The sequence below is a fragment of the Chaetodon trifascialis genome, chromosome 4, assembly GCF_039877785.1.
Source record: "Chaetodon trifascialis isolate fChaTrf1 chromosome 4, fChaTrf1.hap1, whole genome shotgun sequence".
NCBI lineage: Eukaryota > Metazoa > Chordata > Actinopteri > Chaetodontiformes > Chaetodontidae > Chaetodon > Chaetodon trifascialis.
Window position 1 is genome coordinate 10,000,907 of NC_092059.1, and position 18,991 is coordinate 10,019,897.

At 42.9% G+C, this 18,991-nt stretch overlaps 1 protein-coding gene and 1 pseudogene across 1 annotated transcript; one reads left to right on the forward strand and one right to left on the reverse strand.

Moving 5' to 3' along the window:
• The first annotated feature begins 223 nt into the window (after positions 1-223).
• Positions 224-3,881, forward strand: LOC139330077 (cytochrome P450 2J2-like; annotated as a pseudogene).
• Positions 3,882-6,879: 2,998 nt separating this feature from the next.
• On the reverse strand, positions 6,880-18,744 carry LOC139330081 (multiple epidermal growth factor-like domains protein 6). The gene is made up of 20 exons (XM_070960811.1): positions 18,723-18,744; positions 18,560-18,611; positions 15,260-15,387; positions 14,989-15,129; positions 14,616-14,741; positions 13,656-13,778; positions 13,327-13,449; positions 13,032-13,154; positions 12,061-12,183; positions 11,742-11,864; positions 11,114-11,239; positions 10,484-10,612; positions 10,274-10,366; positions 9,975-10,070; positions 9,478-9,573; positions 9,169-9,264; positions 8,320-8,421; positions 8,050-8,155; positions 7,268-7,384; positions 6,880-6,983 (listed from the first exon to the last, which is right to left on the reverse strand). Exons 1-20 carry the CDS (start codon positions 18,742-18,744, stop codon positions 6,905-6,907), a joined length of 2,124 nt encoding a protein of 707 aa, XP_070816912.1. The 3' UTR covers positions 6,880-6,904.
• Positions 18,745-18,991: the final 247 nt, after the last annotated feature.

The following is an 18,991-nucleotide window of genomic DNA, read 5'->3' on the forward strand; positions in this document are numbered from 1 at the left end:
CTACTGATTAACAGGGTTTCATACCTTTTTTGTTTTGGGGCAGAGTCCAATACAACCAGTGTGACTTGCTATGCTGCGAAGCACTGATAACACCAAGTTTCTCCATCATAGAGAAGGAGGAGGGCTGGATTACTGGCTCCTGGCAACACAAGGCTTCTGGGCTCACAGGAGAAGGAACTAAACACAGGCTTCAGTCAGACAGGCTTCAGCCCTCGTTTGTAGAATGGATTCAGTCTTATCTGTAATTGGATCCTATGTGGACTGGAATGTCAAAAGTCTGCTGATCTTCATGGTAATTTTCATCCTCACTGCAGATTACATTAAGAACCGCCAGCCGGCCAGCTTTCCTCCAGGACCCTGGGCACTCCCTATTGTGGGCATCATGTTCTCTGTGGACCACAGCAGGACCCATGAGAGTATGACAAAGGTAGATAAACAGATGTGAAACATGTCCCATTAAAAACACATCACCTGGAAAGTATTTATGTTATCTGTCATATCATGCAGCATCATGCACTTTCTTCCCTTTCAAATCCACTCACAGTTGGCTGCAACATACGGAGATGTTTACAGCCTATGAATGGGCCAGAGGTGGATTGTGGTCTTGAACAGGTTGGAGGTTCTGAAAGAAGCTCTGATTAATCAGGGAGACAGTCTGGCTGACCGACCAACTCTCCCTCTTCTGCAAGACGTAGGCCATGGACTAGGTGAGAGGACATAACATGCACACACATACACAGACCAAAAGCGTGGATCCCCCTCAGTAAGTGCTGTAGTTTGTGTTTGTTCATGAGCATGTTATATCTTTCAGGTACATACACTTAGTCATATTTAACGTTGATCACATTTTTCCCCTATTGTTTTAAACATAGAATGCAACTTCCTGATGAGCATGTTTATTAGTATATATAAAAATACTTATTTTGACCAGAACAGAGCTGTTAATGAAAGCTAGATTAAATAAAAAAGGTTTTGTGGAACGTCGACTGTCAGTGTTTAATATTTAATGTGCCAACTATTATTCCTTCATTTTCCTGATTTCTATCTGCTTCTTTCATCAGGTGTAGTTTTCAGTAATGGCACCTTATGGAAACAGCAGAGGCGTTTCGCACTTTCAACTCTCAGATATTTTGGATTTGGCAAGAAGTCACTTGAACCCGTCATCTTGGAAGAATTTACATATTGTGCAAAACACTTCAGTAGCTTTGAAGGTAAGTAGTGAATGCACAGTGACACATTTAGAATGACACACACGCAAACCCCACTGACATCTGATTCACATCTAATTTTCTGTTGAATTGTGGAGGCAAGCCATTCAACCCACACCTCACCATCAACATGCTGTCTCCAACATCATCTGCCACCTGGTTTTTGGTCATCGCTTTGAGCACAGTGACGAGAGGTTCAGGAAGCTGATTAAGTGGCTTGAGTTAGGTCTCCAGATTGAAAGATCCATTTGGTCGCAGGTAAGGCAATTTTTCCTCATTGTGAAACAGTTAATCATTCAAAAGTTGTTGGGTTTTTTTTCTAATCTGTACAATTGTACATATACATAGTTGTTTTTCTATTCTATACCCTGTATACTTTTTTATTTTCACCTCTTTATGCCACTGTGGTTGCTCTGTGTAATACTTGCTGGCTGTAACGACTACATTTTCCAGGTGTGGGATCAATAAAGTCTTATCTTATCTCTTATCTTATTTGGGCACAGCTCAAGATGGAAAATGTGTAAGATGCAAATGAAGCGATTTTTGTTAATGGGATTTCAATATGAAATTGGTACTGAATGTTACAAATAAAATCCCTTTTATTGAGACACTTTATTGATACATTATTGTTCCAACCTGCTTTACTCTGCAGCTTTACAACTCATTCCCTCTGCTGATGAAGTGTTTGCCGGGCCACATCAGACATTACTGCACATCTGGAACAGTTTAAAGGACTTCATCAGAGTACAGATTAACGAGCACAAACAAAACTGGGATCCCTCAGACCCAAGAGACTACATCGACTGCTACCTGAAGGAGATTCAGATGGTGACGCTTGATTACGCCGTTTTGTTCATGAGGATGCTCATATCCTGTGAACATCGTATCTGCTTGTTTTGAATCTACATCAGGTCTATCATCTGCTAGCGTACAACACATTTAAAGCTGGCATTAACTGACTTTTCACTGTGGCACCACTCCTGTCTGGCACATGGTGACAACACTATCTGTCAATGCCTTATCTCCAATGATGTATGTACACTCCTTTAAATTTACCAAAGCTAAGCCTTTTCAAACAATTGAAGACTCAAGGTCCTGTATATATTAAAGGTTTTTTACTCTTCAATTAAACGTAAAACTCAGAATAGCCATCATAAACAATTATGACCTTGGCTGTAATATACTGCTGACATGTAGTTGTTCTGAATTATTTTATTTTAACTCATGCGTTTGTACATATTCTCAGAGTAATGGGCAGCCTGGCAATACTTTTGATGAGGAAAACCTGGTTATCTGTGCCTGGGATCTGTTTGTGGCTGGCTCTGAGGCCACATCCACCACCCTGCGCTGGGGTTTCCTCTACATGGCAAAGCACCCTGAGATCCAGGGTAACTGCATTGACCTAGCCGATAAAGACTGTTGTTCTCACTCTATAATATGTGGAAGTGGGTGACACCAAAACAATTTTATTGGTGGTACTTTTGTAATCATGTAACTATTTTCACTCCAAGGTGATGAATACTGTGCAATCATTAGTCCCTCACTTTTATTAAATACTGATGTGCTGCTGCAGCCTGTTGAATATGTTTTCTTTTTTTTTGTCTGTTCTGCTCCTGTTGCACAGCAAAGGTCCAAGCTGAGATAGACCATGTGATTGGTCCAGACAGCCATCCATGGAGGAGCGTGCAAACCTGCCCTATACTGACGCATCCACGAGATCCAGAGGATGGGCAACATTGTTCCTCTCAGCCTGCCTCATGTTGCCAAAAACGACATCAACGTGGGAGGCTACACAATCCCAAAGGTCAGTTCTCGGATTTCCATTTTTTATGTCACATGAAGTTCCAAGTTGCGTCTTTCTGAATATCAATTATGATTCCAACCAACAGGGAGTTGCAGTAATTCCAAATTTGACCTTGGTGCTGTTCGACAAGAATGAATGGGAGACGCCCTTTACCTTCAACCCAGGACACTTTCTGAATGAGGAGGGCAAGTTCGTGAAGCGAGCTGCTTTTGTCCCTTTCTCTGCTGGTGAGGAGCAACACCATCACTTGTTTTATTACCTTGACCTGTTTATACTGGAGCCTTGATGCACGGAGAGGTGGTCCTCACATAATGATGGCAGATTGGCCCAGAGGAAACTCTCATGAGAGAACAGAGACGAGACCCATCACAACAATAGTCACTGGTAGTACTATCGCAGTCAGCGTTTCTTAAGGCTCCTGATATATTCAGGCAAGGCTGGTGAATTTTGTTTTTCTGCATCCAGCATGTCCACTGCATACCAGGAGGGAGGAGTTAAAAGAGTCAGGAGTAGCAAGTGTTCATTACTACTTTTGACCTTCAATGATGTTGCCTGACTAATGGTGAACTCTGACTTTTTGTCTAGCCCTAAAATTAGGGCAAAACTTCTAATGGTTACCAGAACAGTTGACCTTGACTTAAATTAGTTTGACCTCAGGGCCAAGAATCTTTCAGTTTGTTTTTCGTGTCGCAGGTAAGCGGCTGTGTCTCGGGGAGAACTTGGCCAAGATGGAGCTTTTCCTCTTCTTCACCTCCTTCATGCAGCGCTTCACAATCTCTATGCCTGCTGGGGTGAAGCCTGTGATGGACTACCACTTTGGCGTCACTCTGGCACCACATCAGCATGAAATCTGTGCCACCGTGTGCTAAGAGCACCTTTTTTTTAACCACTGTTCCACAGTTCAGAGAATATATCAAACTCATATTTGGCTTTAAATAAAGATCTCATTGCATGGGGTCCTCTGCTTATATGTTTCAGGCTGTAAAACTTTAAAGAAATTTGGCTCTTTGCACTTTGTGGACTCCAAACCATGGTTATGTCATACATTGCTTTGTACATACATATATCAAGTCTTCATTTACAAAGATAACATGAGTCACTTTGACAAGTGCTTACCTTAAAACATTCTCATAACCTGAAACTGGAAAGATTTAAAACTACAAATTTTTTAAATTAATTTTAAATTTAAGAATCCTAACTGTGGAACTTAATAGGCACCTACATCAATCAAAGATTTCTGTTGCTTTCTCTAATTAAAGTGTAAAAAGTGTCACATCTCAACAATGACTGTGATCTTTAATCTGTTGATTTGGGAAAAAAGCAATGAGCAGTAAGTTAGCAGTGCATGGCATGCGATGTAAGATACAACAGAAAATACTATTGGATCTGCTTATCAGACCAGTAAGAGGAAAAGCCAAGGCCATTTTATCTGATAGCGCCCATCCCCTATACTCTGAATTTCAGATTTTGCCTTCTGGCTGTTGGCTCAGATTCCCTCCATTAAGAGGAAGAGGCACACATTTTATTTATCTTCATTGTGTTTTCATATGGTCATATTCTGCCATCATTTATTTAATATGACTTGTAACACATCCTGTTGTTGGACTATGGCTGTGTTCTTTTATGTGTGCCTTTCTGTGCCTTTCTACGAAACCAACTGCTCTCCAGGGACAAAATAAAGTTGAAAATTGAAGTTGAAAGTCTTGTATTTGTCTGGGTTTTTCAAACACTCCCTGATGATAAATATTAAGCTTCAAGCATTTAATGCTAGTGCTTTTGTCCCGTTGTTGCAGGTCACTTAAGCATTTTTGAGAAAATATTTCTATAAATGAATCCTGAGTTTAAAATGGATTCTGTACTGTCGAGTACAAACTGTGTGAATCACACTACTAGCTGTTAGCTCACTAATGGGCAGCAGGGGTTACCTGCTTGGATGCTCAGCCTGGCTAACATCTGGAGCTTGCAGTGCAGTAGTGTTTCATTTAGTGAAGTAGTTTGTGTTACTATGATAAATATCCCCATTTAGCTCTACTGTAGTTGCAGAAATATAGGGACAGACATTTAATTAGCTCTTGGATCACTGAGTGTCCAAATAAAAGTAACCTTTACCCTGCATTTAAAGCATATCTGGCACCAAAATATAGCAGGATTGCACTCCTATAACATGGGCAGTTAAACAAGAATAATCTAAATCTCTGCTGCAGAACTAGAACTGGTGTCTACATTACCCACAGTAACTGAACTACCAGTAAAGTCCACAGCTGGAGAGGGATACACACACTCCAAGACCAACAGAGGCCAGTTTGATGACATTGACAGATGTAGATTGGCTGCCAGGTTCAAACACTGGCTGCTGTTTTGGTGGTTTTCTTACTGGGTTTGGTTCCTAGCTGACATTGCCATAACCTCTGGTCAGGCCTCTGGAGGTGGGCGCTGACTGATGCTTGACCTCTCTCTTGCTCCTTTGTCTTTATTGTCCCTGGAGTCTTAGTCTGGTCAGGGCCCTCATGAGAGCAGTAAATCTTCATCTACTCATGTTGGACTGAGGTCAGACGGGGTACTATAGGTGCAAAGGAGCATTAAGAGACAGGAGGGGCTGAGGCTAGCTGGTTAGCATGCTAACAGTGTCAGGAGACATCTCTGCAGCACAATAGATGTCTTTGACATAATGTCAAAACTGTTATTTTTCCACATTCTGATTTTAATTTTAATTGATTTTTTAATGTCTTAAAGTAAAATTCTTACATATAGCTCCTTTGACTGTCCTTCATTTGGTGCTAGGCTGCTTAAATTAGCTAAATTAAGCTGAAACACTGCATTGACAGGCAGAGTATTGAAAGTGTTGTGGCTTTGTTACTGTGAGCAGCTTTTCCAAATTGTGTTACCTTTTAATTTGTTAGCAAAAGAAAAAGAAAAGGAAAAAAAGTTTTTGTGGAGCTTTCAGGTTGTGACCAAAAAGGAAGTGTTGACATACTGTATTGTCACAGAGGTACTGACACAGTATGAACAGCGTTTTTCACTTTAACATTTAGCTGTGACTAAAAACATGTTCCCCTGTAAAAAGGTCGAAGTATGTCATGTAGATGCCTTTTGCCTGCTTAAACATTACACGTTTTTATAGGAGTGCAATGTAAACAAGGTCATGAACACCGTGTACTGGAAAAAGAAGGCAGATATCAGCAATATACATCGATAAGAGTATGATATACAGTCACACAATGCAGTTCTGTTACATCACTGTAAATTGTGACTAATACACAAAAGTAGACAAAGAACACTTATTGTCAGTTGTGTCATGAAACGATTACATAAGCTTTGTCAGGGAGTAATTCCAGTTCAAAACCTAAGAAAACCTATCAACCTCAAAACCGTGTATTTTGTGTGATAGCCTATTTTTAATGGGAATATTGTCTGAAGTAAACTTGCTGAGTAGGATCTTCACGGACGGACAGTTATTACTATAAGATGATCATTGACAAGAGTTAACAGACTGTAGAAAATGTCCACAATAACGACACCATTTTGTAAAAAGAGAGAAAAAATGTAACATTTAATCATTTTCAGCTGCCATACACAAACATGACGAATAATGAAACCATTGTACATTTCACATACTGAGGATTTTTCTCTTTAAAGATAACTGTCAACATATGTCACAGATAAAATAAACAGCCTTTATGATACAGTCACTGTTTATTTCAACAGAGAGGCTTCATTTAAGGGTGAAGCTGCCTGAGAGAAGCTACAACACCATCCACTAACTCAGTTACATTTCATTTAACAGTTTACAGCTCGTCTCGGTCCAGATCTCGAGTGTTGCCTCATAACGTTGCCCATCATGTTGTCTGTTGGGTGATGTACCTCATGATGAGGAGCATGTATACAGCATCGCTCATCTGCCCTTCTTCTCTGGACACTGGATTTTATAGCCCACCCTGTAGGCCTGCAGGTACACACGGGCCTGGTTTATCCTACAAACACAACCACAACAATTATACTCTGATCTACCTATCTCGACCTATACGGATGTTAAATTATGGTCCACAAATACTACTGTGACACACATCTGATTTGCTTATGCCATAGTGTTTGCTAATGAAATTTGTTGACATGTTCAGCCCATAGAGAAGAGCAGGTGACAGTAAAGCTGTTGGAAGTCAGTTTATTTTTCTATGACTGACACCACACAGTTCTGTGATAAACCTCCATCTGCTACTCCCAACAGATGACAGGATGTAATAAGAAAACAGGTAACCTGTATTTGGTGCAAAGCTGAACTCCAAGGGGTCCACAGCGGTCCATGTAACTCTCCCTAAACGCTTTTCTCACAGCTCGAGCCATACTGACCACCGTGGTGACCACAGGGCATGTCCTAGGACAAACACAAGCAATACAGTGCCAAAACATATTATACCGGCAGTATGTATCTTAGTGTATTTATTACACCCTTCTCATGCTCTTTATACTGTTCATTCTGTACATATCTTAGCATATTTATATAACTATGCCCCTCACTGCTGCTTACATACCCATATGTATATTACTCTGTACTTTACTGCCTTAGTGTTTAGTTGCCTTAGTTTAGAATCTGTGCCTTGCACAGATTTTAAACTGCATTTCATTATCTCAGTATTTGTAATCCATGCAATGGCAAGAAAGTTGAATCCAAAAGAGCATCCATAAGAATCAGATGAACTAACTAATAAGTTTAATCCCATGACGTGCCTTCACAAATTTCACCATCAGTTCATCATTGGTGTCAATATATCTTGTGTACTATATTGCGTTGATGTAGCCACTGCGTGTATCAAGCCTTTTTGCCTGAAAACTAAAGAAGCTTGCTAGCACTCATGGGGGCACACCCATTGTTTTCCATATGTTTAAGGGTCCAGTGCGTAGGATTTAGAGGGATCTATTTGCAGAAATGGGATATAATATTCAAGTACGTTTTCGTTAGTGTATGATCATCCAAATAAAAATTATGGTGTCACTAAATCTTAAACATTTGACCTTTAAATGATTGTACGCTATACTTACAGTCTCTCACAGCGCAGGCCTGCAGTGCCCTCTGGACAGGTACAGGTGTTGTGAGGACTGCAGGTGGCCCCGTGTTGGCAGGGCGGCACACAGGGGGTGGTCACCGCTGCAGACACAGCACACAGCAAGAGCCTTAATGCAAAGTGACGGCAAAGAAGGGTCCCTCTCACACTCACACACACACACACACACACACACACACACACACACACACACACACACACACACACACACACACACACACACACACACACACACACACAGACTAACCTGTTTCACAGACACTTCCTGTAAATCCTGTGGCACAGCGGCACCTGTTGAGGCCCACACACACTCCACCGTTCTTACAAGGTTTCTGACACTGAACGGGCTCTGAGGGAGACAGAAAAGAGAAAACAGGAATGTGCTCAACAGGAATCAAACTCAATAAGGCTGAAGTTCGCTGTAAAAGTTGATATTTGAAATGGGACATCAGTATAACTTTGTAGTTTAAGACGAGCTGGATTGCACCCTGGGTTGTGTTTAGTAAGCAATTATCATCCGTCCAGCCATCCGTCCATCTTCTAGGCTGTAACCTCTTGTCCTTTGGAGGCTAACGGGGCTGGAGCCTACCTCAGTTGAAACTGGGTGAGAGGAGTGGCATACCCTGGATAGGATGCTACTTCATCACAGGTCTACACTCATTATACAGGCTGTAAAATCCTGCAGCCTACAGAAGATCAACAAACGTTAACTTTAGCCTGCTTTAGCACTGCTTTCGAGTCTGTGCACAGCGCCACTGACTGGCTGCCTGCAGAACTGCATGCCCTTCAGTTCCCAGTTCCTCATGCCTTTAATTCTCTGGTGACACCCTCAGATTTGTTGGGACTTCTTGTTTGAGTCTCGAGGCCCAGGCTGGCATTACTGCCCGAAGATATCATAACATACAGACAGTATAATACAAAAGTGTTTAGCTACATAAGTAAACAGGTTGATGCAAAACATCACTGTTGTCATTGTCACTTATTACAAAAACAATCAAAATAGCAGTGAGGAGGAAATATATAATATTGTATATAATATATAGAACATATATAAGAATAGATAGACACAGTACAGATAGAGCAAGTGTAATCTCACCGATCTGGCAACGAGCTCCTTGCCATCCACTGACACATGTGCATTTGTTGATATCCACACATCGTCCCCCGTTTTGACAAGCAGGAGTGCACAGGGCTGCAAAACGCACGCACAGCGATAGAGGCAGGTTTGTATATCAAACATGTCACAATTTTCAGATTTCTAATTAGATTTTTAATAACCCATATTTTACCAGGCAGTGCTGCTGACAAACATGGAGGCAGGGAGGTAGAAATAACATGATACCCACCAAGAAGCACCTGCATGCCTGGCTAACTGACCAGACGCATTGGTTGTTTTGTTACTCACGTGAGAGGCACTGGGGGCCGGTGTAGTCAGAGGGACACTGGCAGGTGTCAGGCCCCACACAGCGACCACCGTTAGCACAGGGCAGCTCACACACCGCTGAGGGAGACATGAAGAAAAGTCAAAGCTGGATAAATACAAATGGTAAAAGATGACAGAAAAGGTAAGAGAGTTTGGTGTTTGAAACAAGGTTTTAAGTGTGGCACCTTATGAAGACAGTAAACTAAAGATTTCTAGTATAAGAGCACAAAGCACCTCAGCACATGAGCTGGTGAATGAGCTGGTGAACGTAAAGTAAGACTCATAAAATCAGCAGTGCAGAAAGTCTTTCAAAAAGGTTAGGGTGACAAAATGTGGCCATCTTCTTATTGCTCATGCAGCAGTGACTTTTAGCGCAATGTGCTTTACACAGTGTAACACCTATACCCTGGTCTCCACAGTGCCTGCTGGTACTAAAGTTGGGGCAGTCCTCATTAATGTCCGTGTCAGAGGTGACGTACCTGTGTGGCATCCTGCTCCGGTCCAGCCAGGAGGACACAGACACTTGTTCCAGCGCATACAGGTGCCCCCGTGGGCACAGGGTGGGGAGCACATGGCTGAAATAAACAATGGATTTCACACATCATTTATCACAGCAATGCTTGTTTTTGCATTAGCATCATTAAGTTGATTCCCAGTCAGCAAGCCCTGAAAGAGAACTTCTGCAGGGCTTTCCATAACAGTTTGTAACGTGACATAAATGTTATGTCTATAGGATGCTAACACCATGCAGAACATGCATGAACTAAAAGCTTAGTACCTGAGCAGCCCAGTCCAGGGTAGCCTGGAGGACAGTCACAGCTGTTTGGGGCCACACACACTCCATAGTTGTGACAGGGAGGGTTGCACACAGCTGGAAAGGCAGAGAATTCCACAATTTTGAATGTTTAACTTAAAAAATCCAGTGGAAAGCAGTTCCTTTTGCCAACACTGTTGTCTGGATGGATTAGGTGTTCGATGTTTGACTCACGCTGGCACTTGGTGAGGTCATCAGTTCGTGCTTCATAGCCTTCCCTGCAGGTGCAGTTGAACCCACCGGGATGGTTCAGGCAGAGCTGCTCACAGCCTCCGTTTGTGAAGTCCCCACACTCATTGACATCTTTTGATAAAAGATAGTGGGACAGGTAAACAGGCAGGCGTTCCAAAACAGCAGAAACAATCTCGACTTGTCTGTTCATTTCCTCTTGAACTGAAAGACCAAGACAACTTGGCTGTGTGCTGAGGGCTGATCGTCCAAAAAAAATTTGGCCAGGGCTGATCTGTTCAGAGTCATCAGCTGTAAAGAGCCTTTTTTTTCCCAGCTGATATGATTTGTATTTATGAATACCTTCAGTCTGGCAAGTGCAAAATAATTGAGAAGTTATCATTGCAGCCATGCAAAACCTTGAAACCTTTCCAGCTCTTCACCAGTTTTATCTGCAAGACTACAGCAATAAATGTTTACAAAATGATGCTTGGGTGACGCTTGTATTCTTGCTTCAGAGTGAAGACTGAAGGAATTCAATTGTTTTTAATTACATCTATCAAAAAATAAAAACAAAAATCCTTCACCTCATCAGTGAAGGTGGAAGCAGTGTGAGGAGTGAAAATGAAGTCTCACCCAGGCAGCTCCTCAGGTCATTGCCCAACTTCCAGCCTGCTCGACAGCTACACTGGACCTGACCCTCAGCCCTCATAGTACACAGGTGCTCACAACCACCATTTCTCAGCTTGCAAGAGGTAACATCTGTTCAGGTGAGAAAGAAGTTATTTTAGCATTGAGTATTCATAGATTACAGGCGGAGCTTAAAAGACTGTGATCGTTTTCAAAGAAAAGTGTCCCAAACGTCTTAATTTCAGCTTCTGAATTGTGAAATTTGCTGCTATTCTCTCACTTACTTGACACTTGAGTAAACTGAGATATTGCATTTAGTAAGGAGTGACAACCTGCAATTAATTAGTTAAAGTTCTTGTTTCTATCCTTTTTAAATAACTATCTACTATTTAATATTGTCTGATAATAAGTGAGGTACAGAAGGTATACATGTGGGACTATAAATAAGCCCTATAAAAGACTGTTAGATGGGTGTAAAAAAGAGTGCTGTGTGTAAAACTGTGATAGCTGAGCTACAGCGTGATCACAGAAAACAAAAACTGAAGTAATAAGTAGTAAGTCATTGCTGTAATTTCTTGGTAAAAACCTTAAAAATCTAAATAACATGACGTCAACACTGTCATTAGGAACTTACTGCTGCAGGAGAGGTTATCTGTGTCTAGCAGCAGCGGAGGAGGGCAGTGGCAAGAGTGTCCTCCTGGAGAGTTGCTGCAGGTGTGAGAGCAGCCACCGTTCTGAAGTTTACACTCATCAATGTCTGCGTACACAAACACAAACAAGGTAAATGTCTCTGTTGGACACCCTTATCTCTGCTATGCACACAAACAGAGTGAGCTAACATATTCATGGAAGCTTTTGTCTCTGCAGCATGCGGGTATATCAGCCTGTTTAAGTGACTGAAATGAGCAGGTAAACAGCATTGAGAAATAAAAGAGCGCCGGGGCGTGACTGACCCACACAGGTGTAGCCATCAATGTGCAGCTGGTAGCCGGGCCTGCAGGAGCACTGGAAAGATCCCTGAGTGTTGACGCAAATGTGCTCACAGGTCCCATTCAGTGCCAAGCACTCATCCACATCTGGGGGAGACATTAAATTGACTTTTTGGTTATGGGAAAAGATGGCTCGATGCAGCAGCTAATTCAGATTTGAGTTAAAACAACATTTGCAATTCATTTCATCACTTGCTTCGAAAAGCTTGGAGGGCCAGGTGAGAGGGGTTCGCAACAGAAGACAAGTTGATAAGAGGCTGCTTGTTTGGATCAGGGGACCAAAACTGGCATTGGCTTCTGAGGATGACACACAGGTCCTCCTATTGAGTACAATGACTTGGGACCCCTTCCTCTACTTAGGTGGCGACAATGGTTTTGAACTACTGTGCCGTCACATACGCCCAGCAGGAATCAAACTTGTACAGTCTCTTGAGTAGCTGTGGCTCAAGAAGTGGAACGGTCCTTCAACAATCGTGCTGTCTGCTAATCACAGGAATGGCATTTTCCAAAACCCTCCCCACTCCTCCTGTCCATACGCTGAAGTGTCCTTGGGCAAGACACTGAACCATATGTTGCTTCCTCTGTGCAGGTCAGCGAGGTAGCTCCACCACCATTGGTGTGTGAGTTCTGAATGGGAGCATGATTTAAAACATCATTTAACATCATGCTGTATTGAAGAAGACTTGAAACAAGGGACTGAGACCATAAACTCATTAGGAAAGTGGTTCTTGAGTTAATAAATCAAGTGAAAAGTAGGCTCATTTTCTCATAAGCTTACGTATAATTACACTTCTTTTTGCTGTCAGCAGAGTCGCCCCCTTGTGGCCATTAGAAAGAACGCAGGTTTAAGGCACTTCAGACTCAGAAGCTTCATCCACTATCTATCTATGTTCGCAGTTGGTGTGACGGGATTAACACTCTGCACTGTGTTTTACCTGTGCAGTTGCGTTCATCATGGTCCAGCTGGTAGCCTGAGGCACACTGGCAGCTGTACCCTCCCAACTTGTTGGAGCAGTTGTGTTCACAGTGTCCGTTGTTCACAGCACATTCATCGACGTCTGCAAACAGGGACAATCTTGAAGGACTCGTGTCTGGTGAGCGCTGTGTGTCCAGGTGCTGCTGGCCCACTCAAGTACTGACACAAGTGTCACTGACAGGGACTGAGTGATACTGAGCACCACTAGTGGCACACAAGTGGAAAACACACAAACTCACACACTGTTTACCCACCAAAACAAGTGTGTCCATCTCCATTGAAGCCCTGGTAGCACTGGCAGAAATAAGAGCCAATGATGTTGCCACAGCGAGCGTTGGTGTCACACCCATGACTACCTGACGCACACTCGTTCTCATCTGGAAAGAGAGAGTCCACACACATTTTTAAAAAAACAGATCCAAAATTCAGTTCAATTCTCATTCAATGAACATTATTCTGCCACTTGGGGTAATTTCAATGGAAGTCATAACAGCGAGCATTAAAACACACGCACACAAGGAAGCTGACCCTGTCTGCAGGAAACACAGTTTTCCATGGAGGGACGTCAGCACTAATTGCTTACCTTCGCAGTGTGTGCCGTTTCCCCGGTAACCTGGTCGACAAACACACTTGTAGCTCCCAAGCGTGTTCTCACACACACCCTGACCATCACACACCGCAGGGCTCTCCGCACATTCATCCACATCTGGGACGGAGACGAGGGACACACAAAGAGAACACATACAGTACACAGCTTTTTCATTCACTTATCGCTCCACCTTAATAAAATGTTTTACTCCTTATTTAAAAGCATCACGTCACCAAACCCTAATCAAGTCCTTATTAGGCGGAAGTAATTTAATATTTTGTCCCAGCATGACAACGGGAACCTGTTGTGTTAATTTATGAAAGTATTTTCTTTTCCCGGATCCTCGATTTCCCTTTGTCCTCCTCCACATCACTTACTTTGCAATAGCAGTGTTTGAAGAAATGGTAATTGTGGAAATAGTAGCAGCAATATATGTGTAAAAAAAAGTAATGATGTATTACAAGAAACTGACCCTTTCCAAACAGTCCAAACTTTGCTTATGGTTTGATTGTTACCTTGACAGTTTAAACCCTTAAAAAGCAAGCAGCACATGCTAAGCATAGGCAGCGCATCATACCTTGACACACGGAGAAGTCTGGACACACAGGACCTGAGACCAGAAGTACAGAAGAGTCACAGAGAACATAGAAGGGAGACATGAAACAGAGACAGCATTTGCAAGAGTATGGGGAATATTTGAGAGGAAGAGAGGAAATTGGACATTCAACCAAAGGTGAAAGAGAGAAGAGAGGCATCCGGAAACGAAAACAAAGAGTAACAAAGCAAGCGAGCAGCAAAGCAGCAGACTGAAGCTTTCTAATCCTACAGAGCTTTCCTTCCTATCAGTGGGAGTTATTAAGTCTGGACCAACTCGCGCAAAATATAAGGAATCTTGCAACACCAGATCAAATCTGGACATCAGTCTTATCCCTCTGCGGTGTAGCTTAACCTTACCAACACAGGCGGGGGCCTCTGCTCTGAAGCCTGGCTGGCACTGGCACACAAAGCTGCCGGGAGTGTTTACACACACGTTTCCCAGCTCACGGCGACAGTGCTCCTCGAAGCTGCACTCATCTACATCTACAGAGGAGAGAAAGCAAGGGCTGTAAATATGCAACGTAAAGGTGTCTCATATGTTTTTTGCAAAATGCTGTTGTAATTATCTGTTAGTATACAGGCTGGTGTGTTGTTTGTCAACAACACACACACATCCTGTCATAGAGTAACTGGGGAATACGTTTTACCCCTCACTGCTACCTCAGTGTACATTTTGCATTGTGCATCCACGTGCCGCATTCATACACCAGATGCTCAACATCAGCCTCACCTACACAGCTTTGTCCATTTAGAGCCATTACATATCCTGAAGGGCACGTGCAGGTGAAGGAGCCCGGGCTGTTTCTGCATTCGGCATCACCCTGACAGGCCTGCAGGCCCGTCACTGCAGCCAGAGCGCACTCGTCTATGTCTGTAAAACCCACGAGGCACATGTGCATTATGACCATGCTACACAGGCAATCATTTCTGAAACTCTACATCCATCATGCCCTCACACACATACTGCACATCCTCTCTCGCACACACAGATGCTGACAAACCCTGGCACCCTTCAGCACCCATCAGGTAACCACGGAGACAGCTACACGAGTAAGAGCCGGGGTTATTAGCACAGCTGGCATTAGCACCGCATGGTCCCGGCGCCTGTTGTTCGCACTCATCAACATCTATTGGGTGGAGAGAAGATAATATGCTGCATCTAAGTGACATCACTGTAATCAAATAAGCACATAAAACAGCCTCTGCTCCCAAAGTGCCATATGTAGTATATTGATGGATAATACTTAGTTTGCCAATGAAGCTGCTACTTCTCAAAATGTGCATTCTGTGCAATGTGCAAAAAAAAAATGGTTGTGAATCATTTAAACATAAGTCGTTACACTTATTTCCCAACTTGGATGCAGTTCCAATTCATCGACATTACACACAGCACCTTTAGTGAAGCACTGGCTCTGATTCTGCCCCATCTCACCTTTACAGCCTGCAGCCACCTCCAGAATGAAGCCCACAGGGCAGGTACAGCTGTCATCATCACCCTTCACCATGCCAGATGGACAGCCACAGCCTGTGCCGTTCGCCTGCATCACCTGGTTTCCTGGACACCCGGGAGCAAGACTGGGGCTCAAAGCAACTGTGGTCAAGGAAGCTGCTAATGTTAAAAAAAAAAAAAAGAAAAGGGCAATTTTAGGAGGAACTGAAGGGCAAAAAAAGAGAAACTCAGGAAAAGCCAAAAAACCTCACAAGTGGCAAGTGTGTGGCTCGGTGTAGTTTCACTCAGATTTCCAATGGCGTTCTCAGTCACCTCAGTCTAAAACAGGAAAAGCCAGGATCTTAACTCAAGTCATCACATCCAACAAGGACAAATCTAACATGGAAATATGAAGGTTTTCACTGGCCTGGCTCTTGGGGAGCTCCTGCTCTGTGTGTTTCAGGACTTCATTTTCGTTTTCCTCAGGGCTGTTCAGAGGCTCGGCCGCAGACGAAACCAGCAGCAGCAGCATAGCTGACAGGAGAGTCCAGAGGTGGGCCATCACCTGAGTCTGTGAGGACAGCTCGGAGAGTTTAATACTGCATCAAATCACTGTTAAAAAAAATCTGCTGCTATCTGTTGTTGCCCTAAGGACCCACCCTATTTACACTACATTGTATATGTATATGGATCCCTCTGTATGTCCTGTAAAAATGGCTAAATTGACAATAAAGCTGACTTTAAGTGAGAATTATTGTAAAAAATGAATGAGTTTATCAGAACCGCAACTAACTCTTGCTTTGATTATGGATTAACCTGACGATTATTTATTAATATAATCAATCAGTTGTAGAAAATGGTGAAAAACATTGATCAGTGTTTCCAAAAGCCCAAGATAAAGTCCTCAAATGTCTTGTTTTGTCCACAACCCGGATATATTCAGCTTACTGTCAGAGAGGAGAAAAGAGAAAATAAGGCTGGAATCAAAGAATTTGGACTTTTTTCTTTGAAAAAAAAATGACTCTTCCATTCACAGAATAGCAGATGATGAATCTACCAGTTCACAGGGCAGCTCTACTCTGAAATGACCCTCATGAATTGTGTGCAGCAGCCCCACCAGCCACACAGTGCATGTCTAGGCATGCCAAACAACACAAGGCTAAGAGCGCCCTGTTATTAAGTTAACATCAAACCCCTGGGCTGTCTGCTCCGAACAAAAGAGATTTACAGCAGCTGGAGCAGCTGCAGCACAGGCACATGTTAAAGATAAAGCCAGCTGAATTTTCTGTGAAGTTCATGTATGAAAAGCAGTTTTAAGGAAAACTTGTGCGACAAGAAACTCTGAAAAAAACAGAATTCCGTGGGACTTACTTATATTATGATGCGACACCCAAACTGAGTAAAAGTGTAACAAACTCGTTCCAGCCGACTTACCCGGGTTAGATCTACTCGCACTTCTAAACCGGGAGAGAGAGACACGGAGACAGCGAGTTATCCAGATGTCAGAATGAGCTTCCCGTCTTCTCCAGATGCGGACTCCTGCAGCCGCAAGCCTGCTCTGTGTCAGTGTGAGCTGGGGGCTGTACACTACAGCGGTGACTCCACATCCTGTCCAGGAACTCTGCACTTCCCATTCCACGAATCCCAAAGAGAGAGTTGGAGAGGAGCAGGCCCCGCTGGCGGCTCCGGGATGCCCCGGCGCTGAACTCTGACGCGGGGGTCATAAAGCAGTCCGGAGGCTCGGTCAGCCAGGGGACGCGGAGGGTCAAAGAGGCCTGGCATGGCAGTTTATTAGAGGAAGAAAGGAAGCCAACACTGAGAGGTGTGAAACAAGTAACTCCTGCATCACAGTTTACCGTTAAAGATACTGAAGACCACATGATGGCAGCAGGTGACTTCTCTTTGAGGTCAGTCACCTTGAGAGAAATAGAGATAATCATCAAAACAAGAGTTCTGCCGCAGTTTAGATGTTATGACTGAAGTGGAGCTTCATGCCACTTTGCTTGTGACTGGAGAAAAAATAGATATATATAAAGAAAATACTCAGTCCTGCCTTCAAAATTTATGTGACAGGTGTATCCATAGAGTACTCATGCAGAATGGCCCTTCTGAGAATAATGATGATTACTGATGTATTAGTCAGAATCCAAAAATCGTGATATAGCAATACAATATATATTATGATTGCTGGTGCGACCGGTTCAGGGTGTACCCCGTCTCTCGCCCATTGTAGCTGGGATAGGCTCCAGCCCCCTGCAACCCCGAAAGGGATAGGCGGTATAGATAATGGATGGATGGATGGATTACTGGTGCATTAATAAGCACATTGCTTTAATGTTGCAGTTTGTAAAGGTACGCCCCATTTTTTACTTTGCTTTCAACAGGCAGCTTGTGAATTTCACCAAGGGATCAATAAAGTCCATAATATTGTCCATTATATATTGTATTATTAATCTGTAACTAAAAGCATCAAAAGAATGTAAAAAGTAGAATATTTCCCCCTGAAATATAGTGCAGTAGAAGAATGTAACTTTCCATCACTGCCTCAGGGTCATTAACGTCATCTTGGAATCATTATCTCAGTTAGACATACTGCAAGTCTTCTGTGTGTTCCTAATGCATGGAAAGAAATGGGAAAGCAAGCCTTCGTGTTTTCTGCTCCAGGAGCCACTTGGAATAATCTGAAGAATATGAATCTGGCATATCGAGAGGACTTCAAGGTTACTGTAAACACTTTAAACGAGTCTGTTCCTATAAAACGTTTAGTATTATTATCTGGTTTTAGTGTTGTTTTATCTGTTTGTTTTTTAGTCCCGACCAGGTCGCCTTTGCAAAAGAGGTTCTAAACTTCACTGAGAACCGGCTAAATAAAGGTAAACTGTACTTATTTGTTGTCAGTGAACTAGAGGATGTCTGGTCCTCTGCTGCTTATAACCAGAGAGCAGCTCTGCTGGATGATGTTAGTGCCTTGCCTCAGGGGCAACTCAATAGTCTTTGTTATTTAGGTGATTGTGTTACCATTCCCATTTCCTTACCAGATGTTGTGTGGCTCAACATTATCTGGACTCTATTTCTAACATGTATTGTTTGCCAAAATGTGTCAATCAGGGGTTACATTTTTGGCATTTGCAGGATGCTCATCCAGAGAGATGCACACTAAACAGCGGTGGAAGCTTCATTGTACATCACTGAAGTTACAGCAAACCAAACCCAAGTGTAGAGAATAATGTGATTATAACATGCTAAAAAAAATTATAACATTGCCTGTGGCGGTGACTTTTAGAATGTCTGCAGTCCTTTATAT